The 16,125-nt window shown below is 45.5% G+C and overlaps 1 protein-coding gene across 3 annotated transcripts in view; it reads left to right on the top strand.

Annotated features, from left to right (window-relative positions):
- Nucleotides 1-16,125, top strand: part of RBFOX2 (RNA binding fox-1 homolog 2) — a 174,302-nt gene that overhangs the window by 33,111 nt on the left and 125,066 nt on the right. For all 3 annotated transcript variants that reach the window (XM_055711378.1, XM_055711374.1, XM_055711371.1), the window contains exon 2: nt 4,144-4,194. In XM_055711378.1, coding sequence (XP_055567353.1) covers nt 4,144-4,194 — 51 coding nt within the window. The remainder of the gene's footprint in view (nt 1-4,143; nt 4,195-16,125) is intronic.

Here is a 16,125-nt window from a genome sequence, read left to right as displayed (position 1 = left end):
TCAGGCCTCACTGATTGCTGCATCTGGCAAAATGGCGAGTCCCTGATGTAAAATTGATTTGTTCCAGGGTCAAGTTAGGTCAAAGAGAATTATTGCCTCTTTAAGGTAAAATTTAGTTTAATTTTTAAGGAAAGGGCAAGAGGCCTTTCAGACCTTCGGTTAGGTGTTACAGGTGTGACATTTCCTCTAGAGGGCTGACTCTACTCCAGCCATCTGTGACCTTTCAAAAGTCAATAGCACCTGCAGAGCTGATCACTTTTTACTGGTGTTCTGGTTTATCGACAATTCCTCAAGTTTTCAAGATGTGTTTAATTCAGCAACTTCTAAAATTTATCAAGTTGAGAGGTGTCAAAAAACCTGACAGCCCCAAGGCCTGGCTGTTCTGCTAGTGCAGGAGTGCCTCCTTTGCTCTTCAGTCATCTGCAAATGGCTGTACTGTGTTTACCTTGTAAACCCGAGACAGTACCTTGCAGTTTGTGGCAGGCCAATAGAAGAACTTGTGTTAGCAAGCCTGGGAAATTAAAGGAGGAGGGAAATTTGAGGTAAAGGGAAAGCAGGGTTAAAGGCTTAGAGGATCTGACTGACTTGTGATTTTCATCCTGTGAAATCCAGTTGGCCAGCACAGAGACTGTTAGTGGAGTACAACCACTATGCTCACACATCTTATGGAAGTGTGGAAGCCCATGCATGAGATCATGGATATGGTTGGAATAAAATCACAGTATGTGTTGCAGAAAGCTGGTGTACTGTATTAGCTTCTGTTTTTTTTCTCCCCACTCTAAAGCAAGTCACAAGTACCTGAGAAATGCCTGTCAGTGGTAAACAAAGTAATGAAACATCCCAGTGTCAGTTTGATTTGATTTCACAGGCTAGCGCTGCCTAACTCAATTTCTTTACGAATGTCTGGTTGCACGTTGGTATCATAAGAGAAATGTAATTGGCAGGAGGGAGCTGTGAGAGAGATGGAGTTATCTGGGGATTCCCTCTCCCACCAGGCTGCTGCCAGAAGGTAGGGTCCCTCCATATTTGTGGGCAGGGTATTTATCAGAATCAAACCTTCCCCCTCTCTCTTTTTGCTTCCATTTTGTGAGATTAGTTTTGTGCATCTGCAGTAAGAGGAGGCGATTGAGCTGTATCCCCAGCCTCTGGTGCCTTAGGTTGCCTGCTAACTAGCGGAGGCTTTCTGTCTGGATGTTGCTGGACTGTCCTGTTCCAGTTGCAGGAGTTTAACACTTTCACTTCTTGCTCTGTTTAGTTTTCAACAAAAGCAAACTCCGTATGGAATAATCGTGCAGCAGGCCCCGGATTCACCATTAGTGACCTGTAAAATTGGCAGCACTGGAGATTATTGGCGGGAGACGGTTTCCCTAGGCGCTTCCTGCCTTCTCTTGGAGAGTGAAGTTCAATTAGAGCAATGATACGCACAGCGGGGATTTTGCAGAGTTCAGTACTTGGTGGTAGCATCGATGTATGAACAACAGAGATATCTTTGGCCTTTTTGTGACCTTAACGCTCCAGCTGCTAACCTCTGTCTAACCTCTGCTTTCTCCAAATTCTTGCTTTCCTAATGTAATCTACTTTCACCTCTTCTTTCACCTTCTGATATAACCATATCCCTCAAACATTTTTAGTCTGATGTGGGAGGCTTGTTGTCCAAAAAACAGCGTGGAGACTGCTGGCTGTTTTTTGGTTGTTTTTTTTCCCTTCCACTTAGCTTTTCTTGTTTCTTTCTGACCTCTTATGTACTGTAGACTGCCCTCAGATCTTTGTCTTTTTTCTTCCTTTTTACACTCTAATGATTTGCTTCTACTTATAAAAACTGTCTCTAGAGGTGGTTTCTGGGCATCCAGGTCCTTTGACTTCAGGAAATCCCACAAAGTTCAGTTTTGTCTCTTTTCTGCCACAGCTTTGTGGTGACAGTCCCTTTTGTTAGTCCCTGATGTGAAGAACATCATGTTCAAAATAACAGGTTCTTTTTCCTTTCTTCATTATAACTTTCTGCTTGTGTTCACTGCCCTTATCTTTGGTATCTGTAGGGGCAACTTCTCCATTTATTCCTTATTCTCCCTTTGGAAATCTTTCTGGTTTCCAAGGTGCTGAGAGACTGGTACACAAGTGTGTTTGAGGTACTGACCTAGCAGGTGTGTGTACACAAGTACTATTAAGCATACCTGGAATGGTCTTTCAGGAGAAGACCATATCTCCTGATATAAGGTGGACATTTATGGGACTTATATCTAAGTTGGTAAACTGCAGTGTGTGTGAGAATCACAGTACTTACAACGTCTGCTTACATTGGGGGAGAAAAATACTTAGCTGTGCGTCTTCATCGTGACGTTGCTTGGTTGTTAATGAAGTTCACAGTTAAAACACAAAAGCTTTGGGTGGTGCTGTAGCTGGCAGTCTCCACTTGCTTCTTCCAACTTCTGTGTCTTCTCTTTTGTTTCTGTATTATTTGTGGGGGTTTGTGCTTTACCTGCTTGCTGGTTATTAGTATTTGAGAAGAATGTACTCACAGGGTGGTCAACCTAATTAATTACTGTTAATCCCTGAAAACTGGCTGCCAGAAGTTTTGTTGTCCTTGAAGCTCTCACACTGTGCGTGCCGCTGTAGCTTTAGCGTGAGAGCCTGAGGAGAGAGGCTGGATGTTTCCTGGCAAGTTTCCATGGAGAGTCCCCTGGGCAGGTTTGAGGTAAAAAGGAAGAGAGGGAGGATGAATATAAACTTAAAATAGCATTGCTAATCCCTGTATTGAAATACTAGCGTCTTGCTTTTTAGTGGAAGTTGTGTGTAAGTGTCTTGTGTAAACTGTGAAATTGTGCCAGCGGCCACATGCCCTATGTTAGGGCAGAAGAGCTCTTTCTGGTAGGAGCCGGCCTGTTTAACCCAAATATCCCAGCACAAAACCGAAAGCATCTCAACAAAACCTCTTCCTGACAGCAGTCATACATCTCTGTCAGCTACATGCCCAGATTATTGTTGCTTTTGACAAACTGGAATTGTTTTGCTGTGTTTTGTCAGGGTCTTCCCCTTGGGCCTCTGTCTGGCCCCCACCCCCACCTCTTCCCCCAAGTGCTGCTGGAGAAAGTGAGGGCAGTTAGGAGTTCCTCCTCACAAGTCATAACAAGAGATAGGAACAGACTTACAAACTGTTTGTGGAGGGTGGCTGCCTCCTTTCCCCCTAGTATTCTGCCGGGAGTTGCTTGTGAATGCACAGGGGTACCAGGCTGGAACTGGTATGGGCTTTGTCTAGTTTAGTTTATCCTCCACCCAGACAAAGATGCACATGTGGGACACTTGTGAGTGCCCTCTCCTCATTTCACATAGGAGGTGTTGGACGGAGAGTAACAGAAAATAAATTAAGAAACATAAATAAACACTTAGGAAGCATTGTGAAGTATGTTATCTTAATCCTTGCTACACTGCTAAAATAGAGACGAGTCTGGGAGTTTTACAGAGAAATTCCAGAAGTGTTGGATGTTCATGTTTTCCCACAGAGCAGGGTGATGGGGCTGCCAATAACACAAAATCTGTAGGCTCAGGGTCCCTTCTGGGGGTGAAGGAAGAAAGTCTGCAGGTTTGACGTCCTGTTGGGAGTGTGTGAGGTATTGCTCAGGTTTACCAGGGTGTTTGAAGATACACTGACTGCTTTTTAAGTTCTTGTTAAACTATTAATAATATAGTTTTGAAAAGGAGAAAATCAACACTTTAATGGCTAATGTTTAGGGGAACATTCCTTCAAGACGGGGCAAGGTGGGCAGTAGCTTCTGTAATTTTATGTTCTGTTTTATTAAGTTTTTGTGGTACTAAAATAAAGTTTGCGTATAAAAATTCTTTGGAAAATTAACAAAAATTATGCACAACTGAAATTAGAGGGTAAGGTAGGATTAATTTATGCTTACTTTATGGCTTTGGATTTTTTTTGTCTTTTCCTTCTGCACAATTTGGCATATGCAGTTGAAAATGAATTTTAGGTGTATTGGCTTACATGGAAAATAGGAAGTTAGCAGAATACTTTAATCTTAGCTCAATCTTCCCCCATTTCATGCAGGTTCTTGTTTTTGGCTGAGTTAAGACAGATGCCTAATTCCTTGGTTTCTATGCCTTGTAACTCCTACATTCACTCTTTTTCTTGTCTTGCAGAACGAGCCTCTGACTTCAGGTTATCATGGATACCCAGCAAGAGACAATCAAGTAAGAGTCTGATTGCAGTAAATGTGTATACGCACGTCTCTACACTTACGGATGTTTTGTCCGACAGCTTCCTGGCTGTCTTGTTATGGAGTGGAAATTGTTTTTTTCTATTGCGGAATGCTTGTGGAGATATATGTGGTAAACTGAATGGTTTTTATGGCCTCCAGCAGTATGTGGCAGTGTGCCTGGTAAGGGGTTAAACAAGATCCACATTACCCATGGCTCAGGAAATTCTTTATTCTTAAAAACATTGTAACTTAAAATCCCTGTCCTAAGCTCCCGCTGTATCTCCTCAGTGTTAATGAATGTAGATGTTCAGTGCCAGCGCACACACGGCTCTGTTTTATACTTATTGCTATAATTCTAGCATCTGGGGAGCAAAACAACACTGAGTTGTTGTGAGAGTCTGCTTTGCTAGTAGAGTAGGGACTGCCACGTCCCATTGCGTTGTTTCTAGTATTTATGAACTTGTCTTGTCTTCCTGTCCTGCAGGGACCCCTCCCTGCCCCTTGCTCTTATTCAGGATGTTCTCCTTCTACAGCAGTAAAAATTATACTGTTCAGTGCATTGCATCTGTAAGCATTCTCTTGCCTTCTAGCAGAAGACAGAGAAATCCCAGTTTGATGAATTTGCACAACGGAAGGAGGAGATGCTTTGGAACAAATGAAATTTAATGGGTTGTAAGATACAACTGTCACATGCTAAATCTCCCTTCTTAGAATAGTGTTTTTCAGTGTTCTGCAGTGCTACTGCAAAGCAGAGTATGAACCAGTGTAAGAGGAAATTAATATGCACGGAAAATCAATAACGCAGCACATCTCAGTAATGAGCAAATAACAAAACCAAACTCAAATTCTTTAATACTCTGAGGTACTGCTATATAAAGAAAATTTTCATCATATCTTGATGAGGCCTGGGTGTATGTAGCAACAGCTTTTAACAGGAGATGTTTTTATGAAGGAAGTGCAGTGTAGTGCAGCCTCAGCAGTTGAAGAGCTTGAATCTTTGGTGCTTGTAATGTGTGTATGAATTTCTGTATAGGAGGAAATTATGCAGAATGTCTACTGGGATATATTAAACTGTTAACTAGCACAAATAAATATTACATGCTGGTATGCTGTGAGAGTTGTGTTCCTACTCTATCCAGGCTAAGTAAGGTATGCTAGGTTGAGAGGCAGAGCTGGTCCCAGATCCTTAAGGTCGTTCATATCTGCTTTCAGCTTTTCCATTCCGGTGGTACCCTCTGCACCCTATTTTGTGCTTCACTGTACCTTCTCATTTAGGGTGTCTTCAGGATCATTTCAGTGACTACCAGTATGTCTTGATTCACAGGTTTTCTCTTTCTCATCCCTTAACTCTTCTGATTTGGAAGTCCAGAACTGCTGTTGCTGGCAGGTCACCAGATCAGCGGAGTGGGGCACAGGAAGCTCTACAGCAGCCAGGGTGTGAAATGAGAATTACAGCCTGGGCAGCCCTGGAGGGCTCTGTATGGGTGAGCATAGGAAGTAATGTGTGTTATCAAGTGTGCATATATATTTCAGATGGCAGGTAGCTTTATGGAAATTTCCTAGTGGATAAACAGCTTCAGTTTAACTGGGGTGTTTTCATTTTAGCAAATACTTGTAAAAATATTTTTTTGGCTGGGTTTTTTTTTTTCTCCTTCTTTTTTTTTTCTTCCCCTGCTCTTGGTAACATCTTCATGTGTGGTATTTGTCCTTCTGTCTTGCTTTAGGCCCTGAAGTGGCTTAAATTCAGGTCTGGTTTTCACTAATGAGGTTTCAAGGCTTTTAGCTAATCTGATTGGGAACCTCTGACATGATAGCAACAGAGAAAGAAGTTTTCTGTTGCTACAGACTGGGGCTGGTGTGGGAGAGACAGCAGTGGCTGATCCATCACCTGCCATTCTGCACTGGGGAAGGAGGAAGGAAGTGGTGCAGGAATATGTGCAGGGATCCTGACCTTATAACAAAGTGATCATGAGATGCAGGAGCAATTGTGTCAGATTTCCTTAGGTTAGGAGCTGGATTTAAGCTAGTGAGTGGAAGTCTCTATCTTGCTCTTTCCCATTGCAGTTCTTTGCTGTAAATACTTGTGCTGTGCTTTTTAAAAGCACGGTATTTTCCTTTAGCAGAAGTAGCAAAGCGGAGTTTTATTTTTAGGGCTTCTTATCATGTGATGACAGTAGGCCTGCTAGAAATTCTGTGGAAATAACTTACCCTTTCTTTCACTTTATGTAACGTCCTACTCCTTCACTTGTTTGTAGGTCTTTGCTCCTTCAAGCTCTAAATGCTGTTAATTGCTGGCGGCAAACTTTTCACTGTGCTGTTTTTACACCCTCTAGTGGTTAAATCATACCCAGATGTTCCAGATTATTGTAGTTTTTCTTCCTGCCAATGGAAATACGTGATTGGTTTGAGTCCTTACTTTGGCCATTTGGGAATGCTTAGGTCTACAGTACAAAGTTTATTTTGTATCCTTTTCCAAATATTCAAGTATTCTGTCAACATCACACATGGGCAGCAGCACTGAGGCAAATGAGATGCGTTTCTCAAGGCCATGTTCCTCTTATTCTGGTATTGTATGCTTGCTTTATGATGACCCAGAGCTTTGGGGGGTGTCATGTAGCCCCCTTGTCCCTCACCTGCCTTGCCAGAGTGCTGGCTTATTGGACTTTTTGTGGTGACAAGGCCTGGTGGAGCATGTGTGCTAAATCATTACAGTGTAAGTTTGCCTAAAAAGAGAAGGCTTTCCGCTGCTGAAGCGTTGCTCTACTAGGTCTACGTTACAGCCATGTAAGGAGCTGGTGAGCTCTCTGGGACTGTTAAGAATTCAGGGTTTGCTCTGTGGATGTCTAATGCACGTACAGGAATGGCAGGATGCTCCTCCTTTTCCCCAGAGCGAGGCTGATGGCAGGGGTGAAGTCTTCAGTAAAAGGAAAATAAGGGAAAGTTTTAGTGTAACACTGTTAACTGAGATGAGAACCAAGTCTTCTGGTGAGGAGAGTTTATTCTCTGGGGGCTGTTCAGGTTTTTCTCTCTCTACTGGGCCGGCCAACAAAATGGTGTTTCTTTTTTCATAACATGAGTGCCTGCCTAAAATGCAGTGAACCAAGTCTTCCTTGCTTCATTTCCCAAGCTGTGACAAACAGCTCTGAGGTACTATGAGTTGGTCTCAACATGGAAAATGACTGGTGCAGCTATACTGATGTAACTTTTACATTTAGACAAACTTGTCACGAATAAATACTCAGCTTCCAGAAAGCTATTTCATGCTAATGATACCAGCTCATTTTATATATAGCCAAGGCCTATGTCATATTGCTCTAGTGCTTTTCATGTCTAAATGTATTAGACATGATATCTGAAATTTGAGTGCTGAATGCTGGCACTTCTGTGGCAGAATTTGGCAGCTGCACAGAATAATTTTGTTCCCCAACAGGAAGCAAAATGAGCAAGAACACCTTGTTTAACTGCCACTGAAGGGAAGAGAGGAGGAGGGAGGTTTGTGGAAGCAGGAGATAATTACACACACCAGAACTGGGTCAGGATGTTAGAGCTATTACACCTCTTTTGTTATGGAAAGTGATCCTCAGCTATCACAACGGGTTAGGATATTGGTTTGAAGCCTTTTTTAAAAGCTTGTACTTCTGTGTGTACAATTCTTAAATCAAACTGAGCCATTGGCTTGGTACTAATGTGGTGGAAACATCGTTACCTATCACAAGTGACACTTCTTTCAACAGCTTAATTTCGGTGGCTGGTTTTCCCTCTGAGCGCTCACCCAGGCCTGACTTGCTGTTCTCGTGTATGTAGATGAGACTGCAGCCCAAGGTATCGTGGGTGCCCATGGCAACTGCTAGGAATAGCTTTATCACTATCCCCTCAGTATGAGTTCAAGCTTAAGGTGAAATGCTGTTAAATCCTCTCCAATTGTCATTCTGCTCCCCTGGGTCTTTACTCACTTACTGCTTTGGAATATCTGTTGGGGCATCACAAGCAGCAGGCAGCTGTGTGCATTCCCCTCCCTGGGGCAGCAAGCTGGTCTGGGTGAACTGAACAGTGGTGGTGGCAGTCTGTGAGAACAGGAAGCCTCCCCTGTTCCTTTTTCTCCCTCTGTTTGTTTTCTTTGCCCAGTCCCTCCTGATGTGGGGTGTTCGGCAAGGAAGTCCTTCATCCTGAGATGTGAAGGGTGTGCATGAGCTCCCATGGGGAGGCAGGACAGCAGGTCACTGGGCTTCCTGTTGGAGCTGGCTGCAGAGCACTGCTGCTCTGGTTGGTGGCCTGCCTCTGCAGCGAGCAGCAGGGGTCCTGGCAGAGAGTTCAGAGAGGGAAACCTCTGTCCTCTCATCTGTGTAGTCTGAGGCTCATTCACCTCTCTTCCTCTTCTCCGTCATGTGGACAAAGCGTGAATTTGAGGATATTGCCGTAACTTGATTAGCAGCCGCGTGGTCCAGCATGCATTAGGATATCCACAAAAATTTATTGGTTTAGTGTGAACAGACTGAGATGCTGTTGTCATACAACAAATAAAAAGTGACCTGGAGGAAAATGGTTTGGCCAGGTGGTTGTTTTCATTTGTACCATGATAGCACCAGTTGCAGTCTCTCCAGTGCCCTACTTTGTTAGTCTTGGAACAAAGACTCCCTGTCTCAAGAGTTTAAATCTGTAAGTAGTGTTCCTGAAAAGCATTTTGGATTTTAATTTGTGTTCCTGCTTGTAACTGAGCATGAAAAGGAACCCTCTAGTGTGTATGCTACCTGGCTTGGTAACCGGTGAGATTGTGGCAGTGAAAGTGTGAAGTTATTCATTCGGGAGCTAGAAGAGAGGGTTGTTTGTGGGATTTTGGTTGGTTTGCTGCTTTCAGTTTTGGTTTGAATAGAATGTATTTAATGCAAATGCTTAAACTGAGGGACAGAGGGAGGTTCTAGAAACGCCTTAAGGTTTTAACACCTTACTACTTGAGTGAATAGTCAGGACAAAGATCAGGAAGTGTCTGAGGTCCTCCATACAAAACAGAGGAGACCAAGCTTGGTGTTCCTGGTGCTTCTGAGGAGTGCCTCTTTGCTTGAAAGCAAACAACCCCAAATTTGGGATGGGACCAAGCTCATGAGGGGAAACTGTTCTGATAATCTTCTTGTTAAAATGAGGTGAATTAGGGTTAAGACTGCTAAATCTGCTGCTTCCTGGCTTCCATAGCCTTTCTTCAGGTAAGCAGTGAAATGCTTCTACTTCTGTGCTAGACAGGACTGAAGGGATATTCTCTTACTGACCTAACTGCAATCTCCCATAGAAAATAACAAGCTTCACTTTAGAGGATGCAGTCTGAGAGAAAATGTCCAACATATTTAGGAGATGGGAAGCATCTGTGAGGTAGCTGCATGCAGAGGGGCTCAAGGGTGTGTAGGGGAATAACTGCTAGGGGTTTGCTGTTTACAGTCTAGGCTGTGAAGGATGTGGGACAGTTAAGATGTGTTAAGAAAGGCATTTAACACTGTATGAGGGGAGAAGTCTGAGAAATCTTAACTGGGTTGCATCCAACACTGCTTATAACTCTCAGCACATTCAGAAGGTAAAAAATTGTTGATAGAGTGTCTCGAGAAACTTAAGTTAAAAGCAATGTAAATCATATCTGAGAAGGAAAGTAGCAGTGTTTAGTTAAAAATTGAAGGAGTTGGCATTACAGACTAAAGTTCAATCAAGGATGAGTTGGAAGAGGAAAGATAAGATCCACTGAGACTAATCTAGTAATACTTACCCCCTGAATCCAGGACTGTCTTGGTATGATGCTAGGTTGATCACTTGAAGTGCAAGGAAGTGGTTCCTTGTTTTGTCAAGCCCAGACTACATCCCTAAGAAACTGTGGGAAAGATTCAGGAATTAGGATTAGAAAAAATTGTAACACATACACCACTAAATAACTGAGCTTGATATAAACCTGTTTTCTGAAATTTCACTCTGAACCAAGTCGTTGTGCTTATATTGGCCACATTGCTCCAGATCTCTCCTTTCCTTTCTGTTTAGCTGATATCCTACCATCAACCCCTTTAAACAATGCAGGAAGCACAGTGTCTTGCAGTTGACACAAGTCTTGCGAACAGATTACTCTGGCCATATATTTATTTCCCTTTTCCCTCATGTCTGCTGCCTTTCTAGGCTCTCTGAATATAAGGCTGGGGATCCTTTCCTTACAGAACCTTGGGTACCTTTCACAAACACTTCCAACAGGCTCCATACCAATGCACGCCTTGCTCTTACTGAGTAACGAGAGAAAAAATAGCCATGTGTAGAAAAGTTGTATGAGAAGAAGCAGTTAAGGAGTGAATCTAGTTCAGATACGTGGGAAGATTTCCTGACAATAAGCTCCTTCAATCCTATAAACAGCTTCTCAAGGGAAGTAACGATTACCTTGCTGATGAATAGTATGGCCAAAGCTCTGGGGTTGTAAGGCGCTGGCAGGAAATGGGCTGGGTGATGTAATACAAATTCCTTTCATGTTTGAATCCTCTGGTTCAAGCAATTTCTCATCTCTGCTTGGGGTTAAAGAGAGGAGATGCGAGTCATCCTTGGGAGAGGACCAGGAGACCACTTTTTCTCCTGTGATGTGCTTTTTGACCATTGAAGTGTTACCTGATGTGTGCAGGAGTCTTGGAGACTCCCAAGCCCCTTATTTATTTTGGCAAGAGGGACAGCATCATGTTTAGATTTTCCCTTCTGAATGATTATACAAATGCTGGACAGTGTGACGTGTGTTGGAAGTAGTCTGTAAAATGATCTGTTGGAGGACCAAAACCAAACTCTGCCGAAAAAACAGCTTGTTGATGGGTGTTATATCCTATTGAGGACATGGAAGTGGCTGTTCTGGGTCAGACAGAAGGTCTCTGCCTTCCAGTGTTCTGGCTTTGACAGTGTCTAATAACAAGTACTTGAAGCAGAGGGAGCAGTGCCAAGATTTGGTGATGCTTCCCCCCTCCCTACTTTTGAAGCAATCCTGTGGCTCTGGGATTTCCTGCCCATAGATTTTTATATTTTTTTAAGTCACCTGTGATAGATTTTTCTTTATTGAATTTGTTTAAATGGTTTTTGAGCCTGTCTAAATCTTTGGCATCCACAACATCCTGTGGCAACGAGTCCCCTGCTTTAGGTAAGTTTTATGGAGAAAAAGTTGTTCTGTGCACAGCTAACTTGAAACTGAAGTGGTTTTAAAGCTCTTGGGCGAGTGGGGCTTGAGGTCCTCAGCTTGCACAGCTGCACTGTCGGTGAACGGGCGACGATTTTCTTCTTAACGGAAAGAAAAAATTTCTTGGGTTTTTTTTAAGTAGTTTGTGTGTGCTTCGTATCTTTCTTTTCTGAAGGGGTGTAATACCTTCGCAAAAGTCACATCTAGGTGCCCATAAATGCCGTGCGCGTTGGCGACGGACGCGCCGGGCTCTCGGAGGGCGCTGCTGCGGCGCGGTCCTGCCGCGCTGTGGGGCCGGGGGCCGGGGGCCGGGGGCCGGGGGCCGGGGGCCGGGGGCCGGGGGCCGGGGGCCGGGGGCCGGGGGCCGGGGGCCGGGGGCCGGGGGCCGGGGGCCGGGGGCCGGGGGCCGGGGGCCGGGGGCCGGGGGCCGGGGGCCGGGGGCCGGGGGCCGGGGGCCGGGCCGCTCTGGCGGCGGGCTGCCAGGAGAGGGCAGCCGGCGCCCGGCCAGCGCTCGCCGCCCCGCCCCGCCGGCGCTGGGGCCCGGCCCGGGGCGGCCCGCGCTGCCCTCCCTCCCCGCAGGCGCCTCTCGGGTTGTCCCGGCCGTAAGCCGCTGCCGCGGCGTGGGGCGGGAAGGGCCCAAGCCGTAGGGAGACGGGGGGAGAGGGATCGGCCTCTCGCGACCCGCGGGGTGTGGGGGTGCCTGTTCCCGGCACGGCCCTCCTGGGCGAGGGCAGCGCTGTCCTGTTGGGAGGGGTGGGGAGGGGACTGGCACTGCCCGGACCCGCCCGCGGATCGCCCAGGGAGGGCTGAGGCAGGCCCTGCCGCCCCCCCGCGGGGTGCTCGGGTGTTTGAGCCTTGGAAGAGGCACGGAGGGAAGCGTTTCCATAACGCCGCTCTTCGCTCTGTTCCAAAATGCCTCCGCGGTGGGCAGAGGGGAAGTGCAGGAGGGGTGTTTGAGGAGGAGCGCTGGTAACAGGGTGCCTCTTAGAGGGAGCCTGGAGGCCATCGCCAGCGCTTGCCTGGCTTGAGCAGGCTTTGGCCGACCCTGGTTTATCAGAAGGCACGTGTGTGCTGTGCAGCACTGCTGCTGCTCCGAGGGCAGCGCAAGATGGATGCACGTCAGGGCTCAGGGATGGCCTTCTTCAAGCCCGGAGAGGCTGTGCTTGCGTTATCGGTTGTCTCCAGGGTCTATTCTGAGTATCACGACATCTCGCAGCTTTCAAGTAAACAAAGGGACTGTGTGTGAATAAATGTATTATTTTTCTATCGTATTTTTTTTTTAAAGGAGGCTAGAGATCCCAGGAGATACAACTGGTCAGCATAGTTACAGAACCTAGAAAGATGCTGAAAAAGATCAGATGCTTATGGTCAGATCCTTTACTACAGGAAATTAAGGCAACAACAGACAGACATTGCTAATTTGTAAGGGCTGGTCATGTCTGATCAATTTAATTTTCTCCTCTGGTATGGCAGCAGGCCTGGCAGATGGAGAAAGCTACTGGCTTTGGACCTAGTCCTGCATGACCTTTACATAAACTAGGCAAATGAAAGGTGAAATTAAGATGGGGCCGAGCACCTCATTGGAAAACTGTATCTGGAGTAATTACGTCATGCTTTTCTCTGCATGTGTGATCTGGGGTCTTAACATAGGTCTGCCCTGGCTGCTCTGCTCTTCTGTACTGTTCATCAAACATCAGGGTAATGAAATAGTGACTGAATATATGTATGTGGAGGGGCTGGCAGCCTTTGGAAAGCAGCTTTAGATGTCAGAAAGATCACAGTAAATTGCAGAAGTGGCCTGAAATCCAACAATGTGAAATTAAACAAAGCTAAGCTGTATTAACAAAAGAAAGTATATATGCGCTATAAAATTGAGAATGGCTGGCTAAGTAGTAATATTGAAGCAAAGACCTGGGGTAACAGGAGTTAACAAACTGAGTATGTGGTGGTGTTTTTTATGATGTTGAAAACCTGGAATGCATTTCCAGTTGTGTCGAGTAACTGCAGAAGGTAGTTATTCTTCAGAGCCCAGCACTGCAAGTGGAACACTGTAAATAGTTTTAGGCATTTCAGGAAAGATACAGGCAGAATCTGGAAAAAGTCCAGGGAAGAACAAGGAGGCTCAGAGAGCCTGATATAGAAGGAAAATATGGAGCTTGTTCCTTTTTTTATAAAAAGAAAGAGTAGAGAAGTATGGAGGATGGGAATCAATTATTTACTATGTTCATTGAAAGTAGCTTAATTTGCATCAAGGCAGGCTTAAATTGGATATTATGGGGTAAAACAACATTTTTGGATTCAGAGTAGTGAAGCACTGGAACGGCGGTTTAGGAGACCAGAGTTCCTGTTTCTAGGAGTCTGTGATAACAAGTTAGACAATTCGTGATGGATGGATGTTTGTCTAAACATGCTCTGTGCTGCCTCTGAGCATGGGGTAGCTTTTGTTTCCCTTGCCCTGTACTTGTGTTATTCTGTGATAGTCACAAGCCAGTTGTTACCGTCTGCATAATTCCACAGCTGTATGACTGCTGTTGTCTTGGGCCTTTCTCTTGGGTTTTTTATGTGTCTAAATTGTAAGATAGGAGGCTCCTCTACTCCTGTTTGATCTTAAAAGTGCCAGAGATCCTTTCTTTATGACAGCTGCCTCATGGCTCTTCTTTCTTCGTGAACTTGCTTATTACTCAGAGGGTGCAGGGTGTTCAGCATCTCTGAGTCAGTCCTTCCCTCTGTCTCACAGTAATAACGTGTATCATGTATGAACCTTGGAGCTGTTTGGTATCTTGATTTCCCTTTAAGCTCACTGGCCAGATCTCCATTTCAAGCTGCTTAGAGGAGAGTGTTTTGTTTGTTTGGTTTTGTGTTTTTGTTTTTTGTTTAAATTTACATAAGCAAACACCTCCTTGCTACCCTACCTGCAATGCCCCTTGCATGAAGAAAGGACAGAGAATTCAGCAGGAACACAGCCTCAGTCTGGGCAAGGAGCATGCTTCTGCCTGCCTGTGGTTGGGATCTGCTGTGGGAGGGCAGCCCGTGTGCATTACGTCGAATACAGTAACTGCTTCACCACCCCACTCGTGCTGGCTGCTTCTAGCAGGACCCTGAGTAAATGAATGGGATCGCTTTCTGTTCTGCTGACTTCTCCTGCATGGTGAGTGATCAGCTCTGCATTGGCTGGGGAAGGATGCTGTATGCAGGCAGACTGCCTCGGCAAGCTACACAGATGCTCCTGAGAATAGCTGGTAGATAGAAGATGGTTTCATTCTTCTCAGTATTAAGGGAGAGGTATTTCCAGAGTAGCATAATGCTGCTTGGAGCAGGCATTTACCAGATGGTTTCAGCTCCCCCGAGGCTTTGGGATGTGAAAGGGAAAGGGCCAGGAACACACTTCTGATTCATTCCATTAGTAGATTAATCGGCACTGTCCTGGCTTAATAAGTCTCTTAGATTTCCCAGTGGAAATGGCACATGTAATTCTGCCCAGGTCACGCTCTGCACACCTGTGTTAAAGCTTTCACAGCAAGAAGCTGTGCTGCTGCAGGCAACATCTGCAAAACAAGACTTTGGGGTGGGGGGCAGGTTTTTTTTAGGGGGGGGAGAGGTGAGAAAATCCTTTTAATAAATACTGTTAAATATTGCTAGTGGGAGCGAGATGGCTTGTGAGAACATGCTTGAATTCTTCTGCTGTTTTGGTGGGGGATGTATTTAAAAATCTTGCAGTGGTAATTTGATGTTATGAAGTGTGCGGTGGGCCCCCCCCCTCCACCAGTAATTGCAGGCTAGGTTGCATTTCCCAGGAAGTCTGTGATTAGAGGACAAGGGTGCTTTTCCTGATACAGGTCAGAGGCTGCTGTCTTGAGAGGCTGGCGATAAAATGAAGAGAACAGTCTCTCCGATTTTAACTGAAAACCTGAGCAGATGCTGTGCTCCTATTTAGCTGGGGAGCTGTCCCCCACGACCTGTCTCTTCCCGCCTCTCTTTCTGCAGGCCAGCCAATTGTTGGGGAGTGGATTTAGTTGCTGCTGCCCAGCCCACACAGAAGGTTTGTAGCTCTTGGCAGTTTTAGCAGGAATCTGCGTTTTTAACTCTTTTGGTGCCTGTGGATTTCTATGAGCTGCGCTCTGATGTCGTGGCAGCACTGAGCTGTACTTGCTGCCAGGCCTAACAAAGGTTTACCAGTAGGACTGTGTCTGATGAGACTTGTTGAAATTCCTTCAGAGTTGGATTTCATTGAGGAGATACTTCAGGTACTGCCAGCAAACACACCCTCACCTTTTCTGGTCCATTGCTCCTGATACACCTGAAGAGCAATGGGCTACCCTTTCTTACAGGTCAAGAGGACAGCAGTGGGCTAATGTTGGCAACAGTGTGGTAATCATCTCTATTTCTGGGGCACCTGTCACCCTGGCTCCTTGCCATGGTCTCCCTAAGCTAAAACAGTGCTCCTCAGTTCCAAGTGCTTGGAGAACATCTTGTTTTCCAACCATTTATGGCAGCTAGCTCCAATACTTTTCAGGGTCTAGAGAAGGACTGACAGAGGCCAGAGGACTAAATGTCATGAGACTCCAGAGCTTTCTGCTGAAAGCTGAGATAAAGATATTTTACGTCCTGTGGTATATGTAGCCGGATTTAGGCTCTTTGGTATTTCCAGTAGAATGGCATTTCAGAACTGGGAGCTGAACTCTGACAGCAGCGTTTTCCCCAGTTGCTGCCAACTTCACCCCAGACAGAGAATGGCTGTATTTCTTGAGCAGCTGC

This window comes from Falco cherrug, chromosome 5 (genome assembly GCF_023634085.1).
Source record: "Falco cherrug isolate bFalChe1 chromosome 5, bFalChe1.pri, whole genome shotgun sequence".
Classification (NCBI taxonomy): domain Eukaryota; kingdom Metazoa; phylum Chordata; class Aves; order Falconiformes; family Falconidae; genus Falco; species Falco cherrug.
This window is presented reverse-complemented; position numbering and strand designations above follow the sequence as displayed.